At 47.6% G+C, this 19,882-nt stretch overlaps 1 protein-coding gene across 3 annotated transcripts in view; it reads right to left on the bottom strand.

Annotated features, from left to right (window-relative positions):
* The window catches only part of TLK2 (tousled like kinase 2), a 948,113-nt gene that overhangs the window by 726,808 nt on the left and 201,423 nt on the right, over positions 1 to 19,882 (bottom strand). For all 3 annotated transcript variants that reach the window (XM_069237985.1, XM_069237987.1, XM_069237986.1), the window contains one exon: positions 15,256 to 15,351. In XM_069237985.1, the coding sequence (XP_069094086.1) occupies positions 15,256 to 15,351 (96 nt within the window). The remainder of the gene's footprint in view (positions 1 to 15,255; positions 15,352 to 19,882) is intronic.

Here is a 19,882-nt window from a genome sequence, read left to right as displayed (position 1 = left end):
TGTTTTTGCTTTGTCGCCCTAAGTGGGAAGGGTATGCCCAGACGTGGGTCCCGTGCTTCCCATGCCACTGGATTCAAGCTAGCCTGGCTGATGAGGGGTGAAACCCCGAAACCGGTCCCAGGATGCTTGTTTCCGGTCCAGTGAGGACCTGGCTTTGCAGTTCGGTCTGGACTGTTCCCATGAGGAACAGGGTCAAGACTGATTTGCATATGGCTGGGTCCAAACTGGGGTGGCATGGTGAGCAAAAGAACGATGGATTAAACCCAGATCTATGACTGGGGGTGAGTGTTTGACAATGTTCAGCATTCCGTCCATCACTTGTTGTTTTTGCCTTGGCCAGTGACTCCTCCTTGTTTTTCTCATTATCTCCTCCGGCCTTGCCGCCAAAAGTGGGTCCGTGGCCGGAGGGGGCGGGCAACTCCACTAGCTGGAGTGCCCTGTGGTGCTGTAACAAAGGGGGTGAGCCTTTGAGGCTCACCACCAGGTGTTACAGTTCCTGCAGGGGGAGGTGTGAAGCACCTCCACCCAGTACAGGCTTTGTTACTAGCCACAGAGTGACAAAGGCACTCTCCCCATGTGGCCAGCAACATGTCTCTAGTGTGGCAGGCTGCTAAAACCAGTCAGCCTACACGGATAGTCGGTTAAGGTTTGAGGGGGCACCTCTAAGGTGCCCTCTGGGGTGTATGTTACAATAAAATGTACACTGGCATCAGTGTGCATTTATTGTGCTGAGAAGTTTGATACCAAACTTCCCAGTTTTCAGTGTAGCCATTATGGTGCTGTGGAGTTCGTGTATGACAGACTCCCAGACCATATACTCTTATGGCTAACCTGCACTTACAATGTCTAAGGTTTGGCTTAGACACTGTAGGGGCATAGTGCTCATGCACTTATGCCCTCACCTATGGTATAGTGCACCCTGTCTTAGGGCTGTAAGGCCTGCTAGAGGGATGACTTATCTATACTGCATAGGCAGTGTGAGGTTGGCATGGCACCCTGAGGGGAGTACCATGTCGACTTACTCGTTTTGTCCTCACCAGCACACACAAGCTGGCAAGCAGTGTGTCTGTGCTGAGTGAGGGGTCCCCAGGGTGGCATAAGATATGCTGCAGCCCTTAGAGACCTTCCCTGGCATCAGGGCCCTTGGTACCAGGGGTACCAGTTTCAAGGGACTTACCTGGATGCCAGGGTGTGCCAATTGTGTAAACAAAAGTACAGGTTAGAGAAAGAACACTGGTGCTGGGGCCTGGTTAGCAGGCATCAGCACACTTTCAAATGAAAACTTAGCATCAGCAAAGGCAAAAAGTCAGGGGGTAACCATGCCAAGGAGGCATTTCCTTACACTTTTGCACTGTGAGACTTCCACTTCGACGACAGGGAATGATTCAAGCATGTAAATCTATGAAACATACTCCAATACTGGAGAACTGTGGGTTCGTGTTTCTGGCTGATTGCTATTTTGAAGAAAATTTTCTTTTTTCTTCCTAAAGTTCTGAGAGCGGCAGTGATCATTGCCTTAATCACCTCACGCTTAGATTACTTCAACACCCGGTATCTTAATTTAACAACTTTCATTAAACAAGCTCCAAATCATCCAGAACATGGCCGCCTGCTTGGTACTGGGCCTACCCAGACATTGCTGGGTTAAAGATGGGTTGAGATCCTTGCATTGGTTGCGTGTTAAGAAGCGAATGCTTTTTAAAGCACTCTTTTTGATGTATAAAGCTGTCTATTGGCAGGGATTGCACTTACGACAATCCTGAACTGCTACGTACCCATGAGAAATTTTATATCTACGGGACAGTTCAAAGTTGTGGTGCCACGGCACGGTGCAGGAAAGCTAGATGGGGCACACGTGGGTTCAAGGTTGCAGAGGTGTTTGAGTTCACATCTCCCAATAAGCATGCAGGTCAAAATGTGGCTTTTCGCATTAGAGTAGTCAGTTAAGGTTACTCTGTTTACTGGCTGATCTAGGTTTAGAAGGCTCTGTTTACCCGAGGTGGTTTCCTCCTAGCACTTTTTTGACTGTCTGGTTTAATGCAGTTTATAAATTTCAAATACAAATACAGAATGGTTTATACTAGATTGTTTCAGATTACAAAAAATACAATGCTTATGCATCTTTAAGAAGTGGGTTGCATAACTCAAATACAGTGTTGATTTATAGTGGTAACAAATATACCAGCAGTACTGATGCATGTGTACAAAATTAGCTCAAATTAATTCACCAGTCAAGATCTTTACATTGTTTTTCTACCTACCCCGCTAGCTGTTGCAGAACATCACACTCTAACAGTAATATTTTAGTAATGTGTTTAAATTGGTTATATTAGAGTACAAAACTACAAAGTCTTTCTGTCACTTAAACATACAAAGGTCCTCTGTGAAGCACAACAAAGTGATTGAATTGCACCTGCCCAACTTTATGTGCCAGTCTTTTTATTATAGGATAAGAACATGCACTGGGGAAAAAGAACATTGAAATTCAGGAACAAATCCTTAGACATTCACAAACATTTGTCAGAGAACAGCAAAGCATGTGAAAAAATGTATTCCTTGCTAGAAACAACCATAACGGCCTGACAACAATTCAACAATCCCTAAGCTGATGTTCAGAGGAATCAACAGCACAGAAGGGGTCCTGCGGGGAGAATGAGAGACAGCCTCATAGGAAGCTGGCTTCCTATGTAGTGTACCAATGTAGGGGTACATCATGCAGATAGTCCAGTCAACCTTTATTGACTTACAGGGCCTACATTAGTAATCCCAAATATTCTCTTTGCAGTAGTGTGGGCGAGCAGTTCAGGTCTATCTGAGGGTAGTGTCAAGCATTTGTTGAACACAGTCAATAAATGAGACACACACTCAAGAAGACAATTTATATAAAAAATATTTTATATTAATTTAGACACCAAGATCTTCAAGATCAGTTAAGTACTTTTTGAGTTAGAGATTTTCAAAGCTACAGTAAAAACCGTGGTAAGCTTTGCGGCATAAGCCTTGAACATGCAAACAACTTACATGACTCTTCTTCTGGACTTAAGTTAAGTGAGGGTCAAGGTAATAGAAAGCACCAACAGTTTTGGTTTACCTGCCCTGGTGTGTCAGGGTGCAGAGAAGCTTCCAGCACCGGTAGACTTGAACGCTTCACACATTTAAGTCAATGGGAAAAGTACCTGTAAGGTGATAGCAGCAAGTGGGGAACAGACTTGGGGGGGGGGGACCACAGAGACACCGTCTGTCTCAATGCACTCGAGCTGGGGGACTCAAGTGCATGGGTGTTTTGTCCGGCAGCTCCGAGTTTGAGGCTCTCATGGTTCTTGAGGCCTGGCCTGGCCTTTCTCTATGTCCCACGTCATGCAGGTAAGTTTTGGCGGTAGTGGTGTTCAGAATGAGCACAAGCAAGCCTTGATGCTTGCAATTGGCAGTGGTGCCCTGGGTATTAGTGCAGGGAGGCTCTGGCCAGGCTCAGCGTCTCGAAGACTGGATGGGTCGACTAGGCTGCCCTCCTGGACACTCGGGATCCTCTTTCTGGAGATTTGCTCCCACGGTGGACCTGATGGTCTGCAAAACGGGGAACCAGGTAGATGTGGTTGGTGCTTGCTGGTGCAGGAAACCGGCTTGTCCAATTCAAGGGAGAAGTGCTGGCTTGCTTCTGAGGCTTTTCGAGGATGCACAGCTGCAGAACGAGTTGGGTCTTTAAATTTTGTGGGACATGAGCAGGGTTTGGAGCCAAAGTCCGTACCTAGTCCACGGTTCTTGCACTGGTCGGTTCTAATTTGTCCTTTTTCTTCTTGTAGTCAGACGAATCTAAGTTCCTGGTGTCAGGGGACCACCTAAATACTCAATTTAGGGGCATTAGGGAGAGTGTAGGGTAGCAGCCAATGATCTACATACACTTTGGGTGACTACACCCCCTAGATGATCACTTCTTGTGGAGAGTGGGAATAACCCTGGCCCAGAATTCCCAATTCCACCAAAAAAAATTGATAGAACCCTTCTCCTTGGTGGAGCACATCAGGCAGCCTACATTAGGGGTGTGAGTAGCCTGGTTGTGCAACACACCTTACTGCATAGCTAATTTCCCAAATGGGCCTCAAAGCAGACTTATCTAGGAGACATGCAAAGCTTAAGCAATACCACTGTAGTAACACAGCACTTACACACATGAAAGAACCACACAGTGTTACAAAAATAAAGGTACAATATTACGATAACACAAATACCAAAATACTATATAGGCAATAGCCCAAATGGAGGTAAGTAAACTCACTACTATATACACATTTGGAGTCAGGAATTAGAACTAAAGGCAATAGAAAACCGTGAAAGCAATAGTAAGTACTGAGGGCCCTAAAGGGGGACCAAACCATACACTAAGAAAGTGGAATGCTAAAGTCGGGCCCCCACCCAAGGAAGTGGGATCGGTAGAGTGGAGCTGGAGGAACTAGGAACCCCAAAAAGTAAGTAGCAGATTGCCCCCCATCTCTCCAAACCCACAAAAAGAACTTCAGAAGAGGATTTTGCAAGACCCAGACAAGACTGGAAGAAACCAAAGGTGGATCTAGTAGAGGAATACCTGTAACGGAAGGAGACCTAGTCCAGTTCACGTTGGAGTGTCCGGTTGTGGCAACAGCCACTCCCCACCCGTCTGTGGATGCAGAACCAGGTCGACGGTGGTCGAAGACAGTCAGCAGTGCAGCACTGGAGCAGCTGAAGAGTTCAAGAAGTGATGCAGTCGAGGTCCCACGCTGGAAGAAGGATTGCAGTCAGTGGGGTGGAAAAACCACCAACAAGCCTTGGCAACAACAAATGTTGTGGAAGAAGAAATGCAGAGCAGCAAAGTCCAGGAGGACGCAACCCACGGAGGGGAGTCCTTTGTGACCCTCAGCAGTGAGGAGAGTCACAGGAAGAGGAGGCAGCTCTCACAGGCAGCAAGCACAGAAGCTGTGGTGAGGCCCATGCAGCACACCTTGGAAGGTGTCCCACAGTGCAGTAGCAGCATGCAGAGAGCTGTGCGTCGCAGGGAAGAGTGCTGGGGCTACACAGAGCCTGAAGATCCCTTAGAGGAGATACCAACAAGCCTTGGTAGCAGCAAGATACTGTGCACAAGGGTACTGTCCTGTGTAGAGAGGCAGCAAGGGGACGACTCCAGACCACCACCCGTGATGCAGGATCCATGCAGCTCAGGAGTAGAGGAGATCCACGCAGACGATCTTTGTTGCAGTTGGTGCCTGCGGATGCAGGGGAGTAGCTCCATCACTTCAAGGGAGATTCCTTCTTGCCTCTCATGCAGACTAAAAACTTCTCGTCCTCAGAGGATGCACAGCCGGGGAAATGTTGCAGTTGCTGGAAGGAGCCGTGGAAACAATATTGCAAGCAGAGTTGTCGCTGTGGATGCAGACTGTTGGTTCCTGGAGGGTCCACTTGCAGTTCCAGTGGTCAGAATTTGAAGTAAACAATGCAGAGGAGTCCTGCTGGAATCTTGCACGTCGAATCTGAGGGCCTACCCAAGAGGGAGACCCTAAACAGCCCAGGAAGGGGGACTGGTCACCTAGCAGGGCGACCACCTATCAGGAGGGGGCTGTGATGTCACCTGCCTATCCTGGCCACTAAGATGCTCCTAGAGGCCTCTGCACATCTTGAATTCAATATGGCAGAATCAAGTGCCACCTCTAGGAGCTCTGGGCACCACCCCTGGGGTGGTGATGGACAGGGGAGTGGTTACTCCCCTTTCCCTTGTCCAGTTTCGCACCAAGCATGGACTGGAGGTCCCTGGACTGGTGGAAACTGGTTTATGCAATGAGGGCACCAAATGTTCCCTTCAAAGCATACCAGTGGCTTGGGGAGGCTACCCCTCCCAAGCGATGTAACATCTATTTCCAAAGGGAGAGGGGGTGTTGCCTCCCTCTCCCAAAGGAATTCTTTGTTCTGCCTTCCTGCGCCTGAGCTGGTTTAGCAGCAGGAGGGCAGAAACCTGTCTGTAGGATGGCAGCAGCAGGAGCTGCCCGGAAAAACCCTGCAAACTGGTAGGAGCAAAGCTGGGGGTCCTCTAAGGAGCCCCCAGAGTGCATGGAATCATACAACCAATACTGGCAACAGTACTGTGGTATGCTTCTGACATGTTTGATACCAAACATGCACAGGTTCGGATTTACCATTATGCAGTTAGATATTAATCAGTGATCTATGTCCAGTACATGCGTAAAATGGCTTGCCCGCACTTACAAGGCCAGTAGAAAGAATCTGGAGTTCATAGGGGCACCTCTGCTCAAGCAGGGGTGCCCTCAGACACATATGCTTGCATCCTGTCCTCTGGGCTAGTAGGGCCTGATATAGGGGTGACTTAAAGTGACCTGGTGTGAAAGGGTGCAGGCACCTTTTCACACAGGCTGCAATGGCAGGCCTACAGACACATTTTGCACAGACTCCCATGGGTGGCATGATACGTGCTGGAGCCCATGGGGAACCCATGGTGCCCAAATGACCTGGGTACCTAGGTACCACATACTAGGGACTTACATGGGGGCACCATTATGGAAATTGTGGGGGGTACAAAGTCAAGAACAACCGAATTTAGGGGGAGAGAGCACATTCACTGGGGTCAAGGTTTGCAGGATCCCAGTGAACACAGTCAAAACACAGTGACAGCAGGCAACAAGAGGGGGTGGGGGGTAACCATGCCAAAAAGAGGGTACTTTCCTACACTGGGGACCTGGTTAGTAGCAACCCAGTACACCTTCAGTCAAAAAACCTCAATACCAGTGGCAAAAAGTGGGAATGACCATGTTAAAAAGTGGCACTTTCCCACAAACCTGCAAACAGATACATTCTTATGGGGTGTCTGAACGTTAAAAAAGTACCACAGTGCAATAGCTAGATACTTATTAGCCCTCTAGCCAAGTAAATATTTCCTATTGGCCTTACTGGTTGGGGAAAGATTTAACAAAGTGACTGTACAATATTATATCTAGCTATAGGAAAGAGAATATCATGCAGTGTGTCCCTATGCATACACTTCAGCCGCCCGATCAGCATTTGCAGACTATTTTATCTCAAGTTTGGGGAGCACACTACACAAATTATTATTCATAAAATTTAAATTTAAATTAGGCATCATGTAGGCAAGTCACAACAAAGTATTCCCAGATATTGTGTGTCTATTCTTCATAAGCATTAAGAACTGACAACAGTTTATATACGCTGGAGCAGCCAACAGCTGAAAAGACTTAATCATGACAATAAAAACAGCGTTTGTGGTAATAACACTGGTTTAAGCGTGTGACTATGTCAGAATAAACTGATTTTTATTTCGGTAATTTTTTTGATTTCAAAGCGAAAATGTTTCTCCCTAAGAAAGACAAGCTGCAGGAGATCAGCATGATTTCAGGCATGGCTGTGCATTTCACTGGGTACTCTTCAGGGAGTTATCAATCACTGCTAATCTCCCCATATAGTTGATATCTCCAGGAATACTGAGTGCTGGGTGGATTTCTTTGCCTTTTTAGGAAGAAGTGCTTTTACTACCAATGAATGCCAGGAAAAACTGCAAAACTGCTTCACAATACTCTACGCCTCTCAATTCCCATTCAACATGGGGACATTCCCATCTAAACTTGAGCTTTCAGGGATTAAAGCATCTTGAGACATTTGCACCATCCTCAAAGTAGCAGAACACCTTTATTGAAAGATATCTAGCAGACGCTACTATTACAGGAAGCAGAACATTCCTCGTCACAGAAGAACTAACCAAACTTCAACGGATTAATTTCACAATTGTTTACAGGTATAGGTCAAGGGAGGCCTGGACACAGAGATCTATACTGAATCAACTCCACAGCATTTTCAGAAATAAGAAAATAAGTCACCCGCAGGAACGAGAACACTGTGACGGGGGCTTGGACAGGAATGGAAGAAGGAAAAATTGCCGCCATCACCTCAGGCTTCCTCAAATTTTGAGGCACCAGCGAAAAGCAAGCAGTAAAGAGAACAGGATGCAGTAAAGTAAGCATCACCTGCATGGCTCTGGGTCATTTATGTTCCGTTATCCGGATTGTATAGAAAAAGCATTACAAGGAAGAAAAGGCTATGCAGGTCAGTGGGGAAGTTTGGCAGCAACATTAAGTGTGAGTAGAATTTCCAGATCACGCGCTGAACGCCCACATCTGGGCCAGGTGCTCTAGCTAACCAGTCCTGCAATCTATGTAACTACTTGAAAATCCAGTGGATAATGTTCGAGGAAGCCTGCATGGCAACAGGCATCATGGTAATTTGCAACACATGTAGAAAACAGAACTTTAATTTGATCTCTTAGGATATTTGTAACTTTACAATTTCCCACCAGCTGCCGATATACTGAATGAGGAGGAACAGTCCACTGGCTGCATGTAGGACCATACTGGTAAAAGCAAAACTTCATGGAGTGAAGGCATTTGGACTCACTTTCCGGTGGTGGTGTTTGGAAAGCATTGGTATTCAGTTTTTCAGACAGTTGCAAAGTGATCTCTTTTTGGTTGGTATCCACCAGTTTTCCAATGTTGTGGACACTCCCGCTGACAATCCTGACCTCTAACTCTAGGACACTGCTATCCAGTGCACATTGTGCTCTGACCGCTAACAAAAGGTCAAAATGGGCTTAAACCAAGATTGACACATTTACCTTTTCCATAAGGTGACCGTATACAGTGCAGAAATACACCTACGGCCTTGTTAAGTTAAATGTCACAGTAATGCAACACCTAATGTGCCAGCCACTATAGTGGTAGTGAAAACATGACTTGAGGCCTACCCTATCAGCAGCAGTTTGAGCCCTGCTCCCCAGACTTGTCAAAATCACCTTTTTGACAGGTACGAAATCCTGTTTTAAACATTAAATAAGCCTCCCGTGAAGCACCCTTGCGGCCCACAAGGTAGGATGCATAAGAGTGCAACATGTTAAAAACATTAGAAATGGCATGATCTTCTAGATCACAGGCTGAAAATGAAAGTGACCTGGTACATGGGACATTTTAGTTGAAGCGGCCTGCCCGGTCATACGTAGATGTGACACCTGAAAAGGTGCAGCTTTCGTCCATTTGGCCAGGTTCGCACCAAACCCAGTGGGAGCAGAGCTACCCCTAGGACCTCTTTTGAGTGAACACAGTAGATGGCGATTGCTCATTACCCTGGCCACACCTCTGTGTGCACACAGGTTATGCACAAGGGAAGAATTTTCAGAGTGAAGGGAACTGTGGGATTGTTTGCAGTGGACAAACAGGAACTGAAAAAGTGGGTAGGGTGGTCTACGGGAACTTTTACACCATTGCATAGGCAGTGCCCACAACCACCAGTTGGTTCTTGTCATAAATGTGGAATCCCAAAGGAAACCCCTCAGAACACTTTCAGGACATGCAAAAGATCAGAAGAAGACTGGGCTTGCTGTCTGTGACCTGAGCAGTGCCCCAAAGGACTAGACCAGCTCCCTTCTGAAACCAGGACAAAGAAGTGGACTCCAAGGGTCAGTTGGGAAACTTGCAGTGTGGCTACAGGGACACAAAAATCTGAAAGATACTTTTCCCCTAAAACTTACAGATGAGCGTTGGCAACTAGAATTTGGACTCAACTTTTCTGGTTGCCTTTGCCTGGCACCTCAAGAGTCGACAGGTGACCCCCCCTGGGGTCCTTGAAGTCTTAGAAATGTAATCCTATTGTTGAGAAGCTATCAAACCATGAAACGCACCCAACTAACAGTTGCATATCACATCACAATAAATTTCAGCTTTGTCCCCCTGAAAGGCTCCGGAATCTTTGAAAAAATTACAGTTCCTTTTCTGTTTTGGGATAGTCAAACTTTTCAAGCAAAAACCTCAAAAGCTCCAGAGCCTTAGCAGGACCAACGAGAAGATATCTGACTGGGAATTCCACTATGGAAGCAAAAATTTCAGATTCGTCCTGCGGAAGACATTCTTAAAAAAATAATAATAAATACAAGCTCAGTTTTTGAATTAGGACTTTCCTACTTTTTCTAACTGTTTAACTTCCAGACTTTCACCGGGATCAATCACCTTTTTGTTTTCAACTGTCTCTATCCCAACTGGCCTCAGATGGCACCTACGGCCTGGTTTACCACTTCCATCGACTATCATTGGCACTGTGTGATTTTTGATACACTTTTAAATTACATTCTTCAAGATTAATATCCCCCTGACCCTTACTAGATTATCGCTTTGGTCTTGTATTACTCATAAAATTTTCTCTCTATCTAAAACTGAATGCTTGAAGCACTAAATTCTTGGGTGAAGGATTTGTGGACAATAATTTTAGATCAGTGGGGGCACAGTGCAAACAAGCAACAAGTGACCTGCTTATGGCTTGCCATTCTACAAAGGCTTTTTCTCAGCCACCCAGTACCACTTCCATCAAAGTCTTATTAAAAGGTAGAAGTGTTTCCAAAGCCACCAAAACCCGCTGTAGGTTTTTATTAGGAATGTTAGATTTAAGGTCCGTAGATAGAATTAAGATTTCAAGCTCCTATATTGCTCATTAAGCACAATTCAGTCTCAAAAATGGGCCAAACTACAGGGAATAACACCTTCTGGGCCTCTCACATTTGTATTTTCTAAGTAAAAGTCAATATCTGAAGCGCAAGGAGAAAGAAGGTGAATAGCCTCGGAATAACCTTCCTCTGTGCACCTAAAATCCAGTTTGGAAACACATGGCATGATGAAAACTTCCATGCTTGCAGACCTCTGGCATATGGGTATAGCGTCAGCAAGACACAATGGCCCTCGTTATGACTGCCAGGGCCACGGTGGCGGTATCACCATCAGCAGACTGGCGATGAAGACTGCCACATTATGTGTGTGGCTTGTTGGCCTCTGCCAACCCGCCACATCTCCGCTCATACTGCCAGGGTCGTTGGAGATGAGCATCTCCAACACAGCTGTCCACAGAAGTCCGCTGGCAGTATTAGGAGCTACCTTTCCACCAGGGTTTCCGTGGTGGTAGCACCGCCACGAAAACCCCAGTAGAAAGGCTACCATGAAAGGACATTTCTTCCTTGTCACTGGCAGACGACCTCCCCCCACCCCCTGCCAGCACAATACCCCCCTCCATGTACTGCACCCCCCTCCACGACCCCACCTCCATACATGTACAGACACAGACTCCCACTCAACAGTCCCCACCCCCCTCCACTGTTGGACGATTGACCCGCATCAGGACAACACCAGGCCGTATTACAGGTCGTAATACGGCTGGCGGAGTCCTTTTGGCAGGGTGGGCCAAGTGGTGGTACCGCCCCAGCGCCTCCGCCGTCACCACGACTACTGCTGGGTTTCCGCCCAAAATGTGGCAGAAATCCAATAGTACTCGTAATATGGTGGGCGGAAGACTGCCAGCACTGGCGGTCTTCTGGCACCTGTGGCTTTGGTGGTCTTGCAAAAAGACCACTAAAATCATAATGAGGGCCTAAGTCCCCAAAGGAAGTTCTGACCAGCTCTCTAGCCACGTAACGGATTTCCTCTAATTTCGTACGCTGAGGCAGACAAGCTCACAGATCTGACAGAAGCATCTGAAATGTGCTGGAAGTGGGGCATCTGAAATGTGTTGGAAGCAGCTGCAAAGATAACAGTGCCGGCACGATGGACAGAGGCAGCTTTTACAGAAATGGCAGCAAGGCTTGAGCTTGTGGAGTCAGAGTTGATAAGCATTGAAGCTAGAGCTGCAAACCACAATGCCCGAACGTAGGAAGTTGGCTCTGTATGCACTATTTCAGAGTAAGGAATAGTATGCACAGAGTCCAAGGGTTCCCCTTAGAGGTAAGATAGTGGCAAAAAGAGATAATACTGATGCTCTATTTGTGGTAGTGTGGTCGAGCAGTAGGCTTATCAAAGGAGTAGTGTTAAGCATTTGTTGTACATACACACAGGCAATAAATGAGGAACACACACTCAGAGACAATTCCAGGCCAATAGGTTTTTGTATAGAAAAATATATTTTCTTAGTTTATTTTAAGAACCACAGGTTCAAATTCTACATGTAATATCTCATTTGAAAGGTATTGCAGGTAAGCACTTTAGGAACTTTGAATAATCACAATAGCATATATACTTTTTACATAAAACACATATAGCTATTTTAAAAGTGGACAGTGCAATTTTCACAGTTCCTAGGGGAGGTAAGTTATTGTTAGTTCTTGCAGGAAAGTAAACCACCTACGGGGTTCAAATTGGGGTCCAAGGTAGCCCACCGTTGGGGGTTCAGAGCAACCCCAAAGTCACCACACCAGCAGCTCAGGGCCGGTCAGGTGCAGAGTTCAAAGTGGTGCCCAAAACACATAGGCTTCAATGGAGAAGGGGGTGCCCCGGTTCCAGTCTGCCAGCAGGTAAGTACCTGCGTCTTCGGAGGGCAGACCAGGGGGGTTTTGTAGGGCACCGGGGGGGAACACAAGTCAGCACAGAAAGTACACCCTCAGCAGCGCGGGGGCGGCCGGGTGCAGTGTGCAAACAAGCGTCAGGTTTTCAATAGGTTTCAATGGGAGACCAAGGGGTCTCTCTAGCGATGCAGGCAGGCAAGGGGGGGGGGGGCTCCTCGGGGTAGCCACCACCTGGGCAAGGGAGAGGGCCTCCTGGGGGTCACTCCTGCACTGGAGTTCCGATCCTTCAGGTCCTGGGGGCTGCAGGTGCAGGGTCTTTTCCAGGCGTCGGGATTTTGGATTCAGACAGTCGCGGTCAGGGGGAGCCTCGGGATTCCCTCTGCAGGCGTCGCTGTGGGGACTCAGGGGGGACAACTTTGGTTACTCACAGTCTCTGAGTCGCCAGGGGGTCCTCCCTGTAGCGTTGTTTCTCCACCAGTCGAGTCGGGGTCGCCGGGTGCAGTGTTGCAAGTCTCACGCTTCTTGCGGAGATTGCAGGGGTCTTTAAATCTGCTCCTCTGGAAACAAAGTTGCAGTCTTTGTTGAACAGGGCCGCTGTTCTCGGGAGTTTCTTGGTCTTTTGGAAGCAGGGCAGTTCTCTGAGGATTCAGAGGTCGCTGGTCCTGGGGAAAGCGTCGCTGTAGCAGTTTTCTTCTGAAGGAGGGAGACAGGCCGGTAGGGCTGGGGCCAAAGCAGTTGGTGTCTCCGTCTTCTCTGCAGGGGTTTTTCAGCTCAGCAGTCCTCTTCTTCGTAAGTTGCAGGAATCTGAGTTCCTAGGTTCAGGGGAGCCCTTAAATACTAAATTTAAGGGCGTGTTTAGGTCTGGGGGGTTAGTAGCCAATGGCTACTAGCCCTGAGGGTGGGTACACCCTCTTTGTGCCTCCTCCCAAGGGGAGGGGGTCACATTCCTATCCCTATTGGGGGAATCCTCCATCTGCAAGATGGAGGATTTCTAAAAGTTAGAGTCACCTCAGCTCAGGACACCTTAGGGGCTGTCCTGACTGGCCAGTGACTCCTCCTTGTTATTCTCATTATTTCCTCCGGCCTTGCCGCCAAAAGTGGGGCCGTGGCCGGAGGGGGCGGGCAACTCCACTAGCTGGAGTGCCCTGTGGTGCTGGAACAAAGGGGGTGAGCCTTTGAGGCTCACCGCCAGGTGTTACAGCTCCTGCCTGGGGGAGGTGATAGCATCTCCACCCAGTGCAGGCTTTGTTACTAGCCACAGAGTGACAAAGGCACTCTCCCCATGTGGCCAGCAACGTGTCAAGTGTGGCAGGCTGCTAAAACCAGTCAGCCTACACGGGTAGTTGGTTAAGGTTTCAGGGGGGATCTCTAAGGTTCCCTCTGGGGTGTATTTTACAATAAAATGTACACTGGCATCAGTGTGCATTTATTGTGCTGAGAAGTTTGATACCAAACTTCCCAGTTTTCAGTGTAGCCATTATGGTGCTGTGGAGTTCGTGTTTGACAGACTCCCAAGACCATATACTCTTATGGCTACCCTGCACTTACAATGTCTAAGGTTTTGCTTAGACACTGTAGGGGCACAGTGCTCATGCACTGGTGCCCTCACCTATGGTATAGTGCACCCTGCCTTAGGGCTGTAAGGCCTGCTAGAGGGGTGACTTATCTATACTGCATAGGCAGTGTGAGGTTGGCATGGCACCCTGAGGGGAGTGCCATGTCGACTTACTCGTTTTGTCCTCACCAGCACACACAAGCTGGCAAGCAGTGTGTCTGTGCTGAGTGAGGGGTCCCCAGGGTGGCATAAGATATGCTGCAGCCCTTAGAGACCTTCCCTGGCATCAGGGCCCTTGGTACCAGGGGTACCAGTTACAAGGGACTTACCTGGATGCCAGGGTGTGCCAATTGTGAAAACAAAAGTACAGGTTAGGGAAAGAACACTGGTGCTGGGGCCTGGTTAGCAGGCCTCAGCAGACTTTCAATTCAAAACATAGCATCAGCAAAGGCAAAACGTCAGGGGGTAACCATGCCAAGGAGGCATTTCCTTACACTGAACCATCTGGTCTATTCCTGGGAGCCTGAAGTGGCCCATGGGGAAGAAGGGCAGGCCTGAAAGATTCAGTATAGTGTACTTAATGGCCTCAACTGGCAAATGGTGCTGGAATCTCCAGTATAAGCTTCTTGAGCACCAGAATAGGACCCAAGGAAGAAGCTGGGATCAGGTAATGCTAAATGCTACTGACAAACTATCGTGGAAGCAGTACCTTTTCTTCTACGACAAAACAGGATTTTTACTTTCTATTTTAATTCTTGTACTTTTGATGGAAGGCCTTTCGGAGAGTCACACTTTCTCAAAAGACATATCTGAAGGAGAAGAGGGGAATATTACAGACTCAGGCCAAGAAACACTTTGCTTTCAGCTCCCTGATGGCCATTGTATGAAAGAATGAACATGAGTCACACAAAAAGGAATTGTGGTCAGGCCTTAGGCACCACATGCAGATGTTCTGGAGATGAAGATAATTATCTCCTTACAACATGAGCAAGGTTAGAAACCTAAAACTGACAATGTGACTCTTGAAGTCAGCTCAGTAATCAGATTCATTGTTGACGAATATGGTGAAAACTAAAGAACTGGTTCTCCTCCTTGAATGTAAGGAGGGGAAACAGGAATTAAAGCCAAGAACACACCAATAGGCACTGAATATAGGCCACGTCTGAAATCACATTGAAACACCTGCTGCACTGGTGGCTTTCTGCTAATGACAATGTTTTCGGATCCAATTTGAAGACTACAGACATTCACAGGGTTAGGAATCTGTGGGAAGAAGTATTCATTAAGAACTCATTCACTCATGAGCAGATCACTAATTTTAAAAAATAAATTTCTGTACTCCTACCTGTGTATGCCTGTGCAGGACGGAAATCTGTTTCAGAGTGGTGCAGGAAAGCTCAAGGCTCCCTGATACTGTAGAAGAGGGGCTGCCTTGTTGAGCCTAAAGTAAGAGATAAATCATCATGTACACATACAGTAAAGGCCACATAAAAATGTCTGTTGCTTTGTAAGATAAATACTGTGGGCTGTCAACCCTCCTGTGTGGTTCAACCAAGAATACCTAAAACTGTACACGTCACGGAGTTTGCTTTAGAATTCTTCTCTATAATGCTTTTCTTTTAAGGATATTCAAACACAATTAATCAATAAAAAATCTTTAAGACTATGGCCAATCTTCAACAAGGATTATCTAGAAATGTAGATCAGTCAAAGGACACTTTCTGTCCTTCACCTACCATTTATTAGATATAACAAGAAGGTTTTGAATCCACCAAATGCAAATACAGCCATTAAGTGATACTTCTTAGGGAACAATATGCAGATTTGTCACACCATGTGATAAATATGAAAAAAGCAAACATTAGTTCTAAAATAATTTCCTCTTTGATAGATTCACATGCTTAAGCCAACGTCGCAGAGCTGTGAGTCCCAAGGAAACGTTACTTGTGTAACATTCACCTTATTTAAAAGGAAAAAAAAAGAAACTTTAACCAATCAGGTGCCACAATCAGTGGCTTCCAGTGGCCAATATCCCTTAGATTTAATTGCACTAGTACAATGTACTATAAGAAAGTAAAGCGTCTTGTGGATAAGAGGTTGGGCCACATGTGAATCTATGATAAGATGCCAGTCCTGGGGAACTACTGTTGCAGGTTAAGTAGCTTTTTACTCACCAGCATTGGATCTTTCACAGATTCACATGTCTAAATCAGAATAACAAGCATTATAACGAAGCAGCAAAGGTATATCAATAGATGGCGGGCAATTAAGATATGGCTTACCTAAATGAAATATTCATAGTATTGTGTCCCACCGTTGCACTGTCCCGTAGTATCCCTTCAAGACGGTAATGCAGTACAAAAATATGCCTCCTCTTCCATTTTGATGCCTACATTATGTCCACTAAGGATACTCTATCGAACAGAGCTATTGATGCGGACACACATCTTGGGGGAATGTGCTGTCATTGGGCGTTGGCGCAGTCTAGCCGCTTTTTTACGACCTTAACTGGTAGAGACTATGGGGGTCATTATGAACCGCGGCGGTGGGTGCAAAGAGCGCCACCGGCATGGCGGTCTGAACCGCCATATAATGAACACCTACTCCACCGCCAGGCTGCCGCCGACAGGCAGCCTGACGGTGGAGGGAATCATTTTCTGACAGGGCAGCGCTGCAAGCAGCGCTGCCCCTCGGATAATGATCCCTTCTGCCACCAGCCTTTCCCTGGGAGGGTTCCCCTGCCAGGAAAAGGCTGGCGGAATGGGTGCTCCGGGGTCCACCTCGGGGCCCCTGCACTGCCCATGCACTTGGCATGGGCAGTGCAGGGGCCCCTGTGTAGTGCCCCATTGCGCAGGTCAGTGCCCGGTTTACGGGCAGTGATCTGCGAGACAGGTGCAGCTGCAACCGCCACAAGCCAACATTGGCCGCAGCTCTATTTGGAGCCGCTGTCAATGTTACGGCCCAGCAGGGAAAACATTATGCGGCCGGCGGGGATAGTCGCACTGGCGGTCTTCTATTGACCGCCAGCGTGGATCTCGGCGGTTAAAAACGCCGAGATCATAATGAGGGCCTATATCTAGCAGCAGATACCTTACCCTTTGAATCCTCCCCAGACATCAGATGGGATCAAGAAGATTTTTGTGAACAGTACCCCTGCACACCTCTAGGTGGTGCTGATCTGGTTTGCGTCTGTTGGCGGCGGAGTCCGCGCCTGATATGTCTTACATCCTATATAGGCGCCACCCAGGCGCGCTGACGTTAGTCTCTTTTCACAACTTTCGACACCAGAAGAGCAGAGCCATGAAGAACACTTACTACTGGTATGTTAAAACTAAGGCCCTGAGAGGGAGGTCCCTGCCCCTAGAAATCAGATCGCAGACCAGGGAAGATGGGTGGATCAGTAAGGAATCTGCAGCTAGATATGGTCTATACCAGATAAGGTGCTACGGAAGGTAAGTAACTTGTCCATTTGATAGAGAATTCTAGCTGCAGGTCCCTTACCTCTGAACAGATACCCAAGCAATACGAACCGTGGAGGCGGGTCTGCAAACCAAGCTCAAACAAAAAAAGTCCTGCAGGAACAAACAGGCAAAAGGCCCATACCTATGGATCTGACTGTCCAGGCAGTAGTGTTTGTTAAAGGTGTACAGAGATGCCCATGTAGCCACATGACAGATCTCAAGGACTGGGACTCCTCGTGCTCATGTAGTGGTCGCAGCTCGGGGAGAATGAGCATGCAAACCCTAGTGGGGACTGCTTTTTGGCCAGTGCATAGCAGATCTTAATGCACAGTACGACCTATCTAGAGAGGGTCTTCTTTTGCACTGCCTGAATGTTCTTTGTACCCACATACCCTACAAAGAGATAGTCATCCACCGGGAACTCTTTCGTATGATCAAGGTAGAACGCCAACGCTCTTTCTGGGTCCAGGCAGTGAACTATCTACTCTTTCTCAGAAGAATGTGTGGGTGTATAGAAAGTAGGCAAGTAGATGGACTGTGGCGTACATGAAAGGGCATAACCACTTTAACAGAAAAGAGGCCCTAGTGCGAAGCACCACTTTGTCTGGATAGAATTATAGAAAGGTAAGGTGGCTTAGATGACAATGCCTGCAGCTCACTCACCATGTGGGCAGTTGGAATGGCCGTAAGCAAGGCTGTTTTCAAAGTGAGAAGCCTAAGATGGCAATTGTGGAGAGCCTCGAAAGGAGCACATATCAGAAAAGTCAGAACCAAATTCAGATCCCATTGGGGCATAAAGAATGTGAATAAAGGGAAAAGATGTGCAAGACCTTTGAGGCACCTATGTGCAATAGGAGACTTAAACAAGGTAAAGGATGAATAGCAGGACTTCAGAGAGAGGCTTCAGAGAGGGAGTCAACAGACTTGTTTGAGCACCATGTCACACATTTCTTCCAACAGCAGGCATATATTGTTTTGGCGGTGAGACGCCTGGCTGCCACAATTACATTACAGTCTTCGGGGGTGAAGGTCAAAAGCTATCAATTGTCGCCACAATCTCCATGCAAGAAGGCGAACAGTGGACAGATTTTGGGTGCAGAACCCTCTCCTGGGGCTGCAACAGAAGATCATCCCAAACAAGCAGTCTGATTGTAGGATCGATGTACATGCTCAGCAGCTAAGTATACTAGACTCTCTGCACCAAGTCCGGAGACACAAGGATTACTCTTGCCTGGCCTTTCTTAATCTTCTTGGGAACACTCAGCAGAAGTGGTATGGGTGCAAAGGTGAATAGAAGGTGTGAACTCCACTTGAGATGAAAAGCGTCTCCGAGCGATTGTCACTTTGGAGGCTCCAATACACGAAACTGCTGACATTGGGTGTTCTCGGCAGAGGCGTACATCTAGCCAAGGCTCTCTTCACTGCTGAAAGAGACCCTGGGCCACCTCCAGATGGAGATGCCATTTGCGAGTCGCTAGCCATTTTCAGCCGAGTTTGTCCACCCTGGCGTTCAGGGCGCCCACCCGATGTGGAATCACCAGGGATATGCCTTGCTGTTTCAGACACGTACAGAGCTGTGGAGCCTCTTGACAATTGTCCACGACCCCACCCCTGCTTGTTGCAGTACCACATGGTGCTGGTGTTGCCTGTGAACATGTGCCCCATCTTTCCCTCGATTGTGGGGAAGAAAGAATTTCTATACCTGCCAAATCACACTGAGCTCCAAAAGGTTGATGTGGAGGTCCGTTTCCACCAGAGACCAGATGCCTCTGATTTCAACCTCCCCCAGATGGTCCAAGGAGTGACGCATCTGTCACTACTGTCAGGTCTCGTTGGGGAAGGCAGAGGGATCTGCCTTTAACCCAAACGCCATTTGTTAATCAATCCTGCAGATCTTTTGCAGTTCACTCCAAGATATAGACTTGTCAGAGAGATTCCGCTGATGCTGTGCCCACTGGAATTTCAGGTCCCACTGCAGAGCCCACATATGCCATGTGTCACCAGCAGGATGCAGTAAGTCATGAGGCCCAGCAGCCTCAGAGTCATTTTCACTGATATCCAGGACAGAGGCTGAAACATCAGAATCACAGCCTGAATATCTGCATTCGTCGCTCATGAGCCTGGGCCTAAAACTGCACTGCGCCCAGAACAGTTTAGATGAGAGGGAGCATTTGAAAGAGTCAGATGTGACTTTTGCATGTTTATAGTGAACCCCATTGAATGCAGGAAGTCTGCCGTAGTCTGGAGGTGGAACACCACCTGGGGCAAGCCTGAGCCTTCAACAGCCAGTCGTCGAGATAGAAATCCCTGATCTCCGCAAATGAGCTGCAACCACTGCCATCACCTTGGTGTACACCCGAGGGGAGCTGGTAAGGCCAAAGGGAAGCACTGAAAGTGCTTGTGGCATACCATAACCGCAGGTAACATCTGTGGGCTGGCAGGATGGGGATATGAAATTAAGCATCCTGCAAGTTCAGCACTACCATCTAGTCTCCCTGGTCCAAGGCAGAC

The sequence above is a fragment of the Pleurodeles waltl genome, chromosome 6 (genome assembly GCF_031143425.1).
Source record: "Pleurodeles waltl isolate 20211129_DDA chromosome 6, aPleWal1.hap1.20221129, whole genome shotgun sequence".
Lineage (NCBI taxonomy): Eukaryota > Metazoa > Chordata > Amphibia > Caudata > Salamandridae > Pleurodeles > Pleurodeles waltl.
The sequence above is the reverse complement of the archived record's forward strand: the minus strand, read 5'-3'. Positions and strand labels throughout refer to the sequence as shown.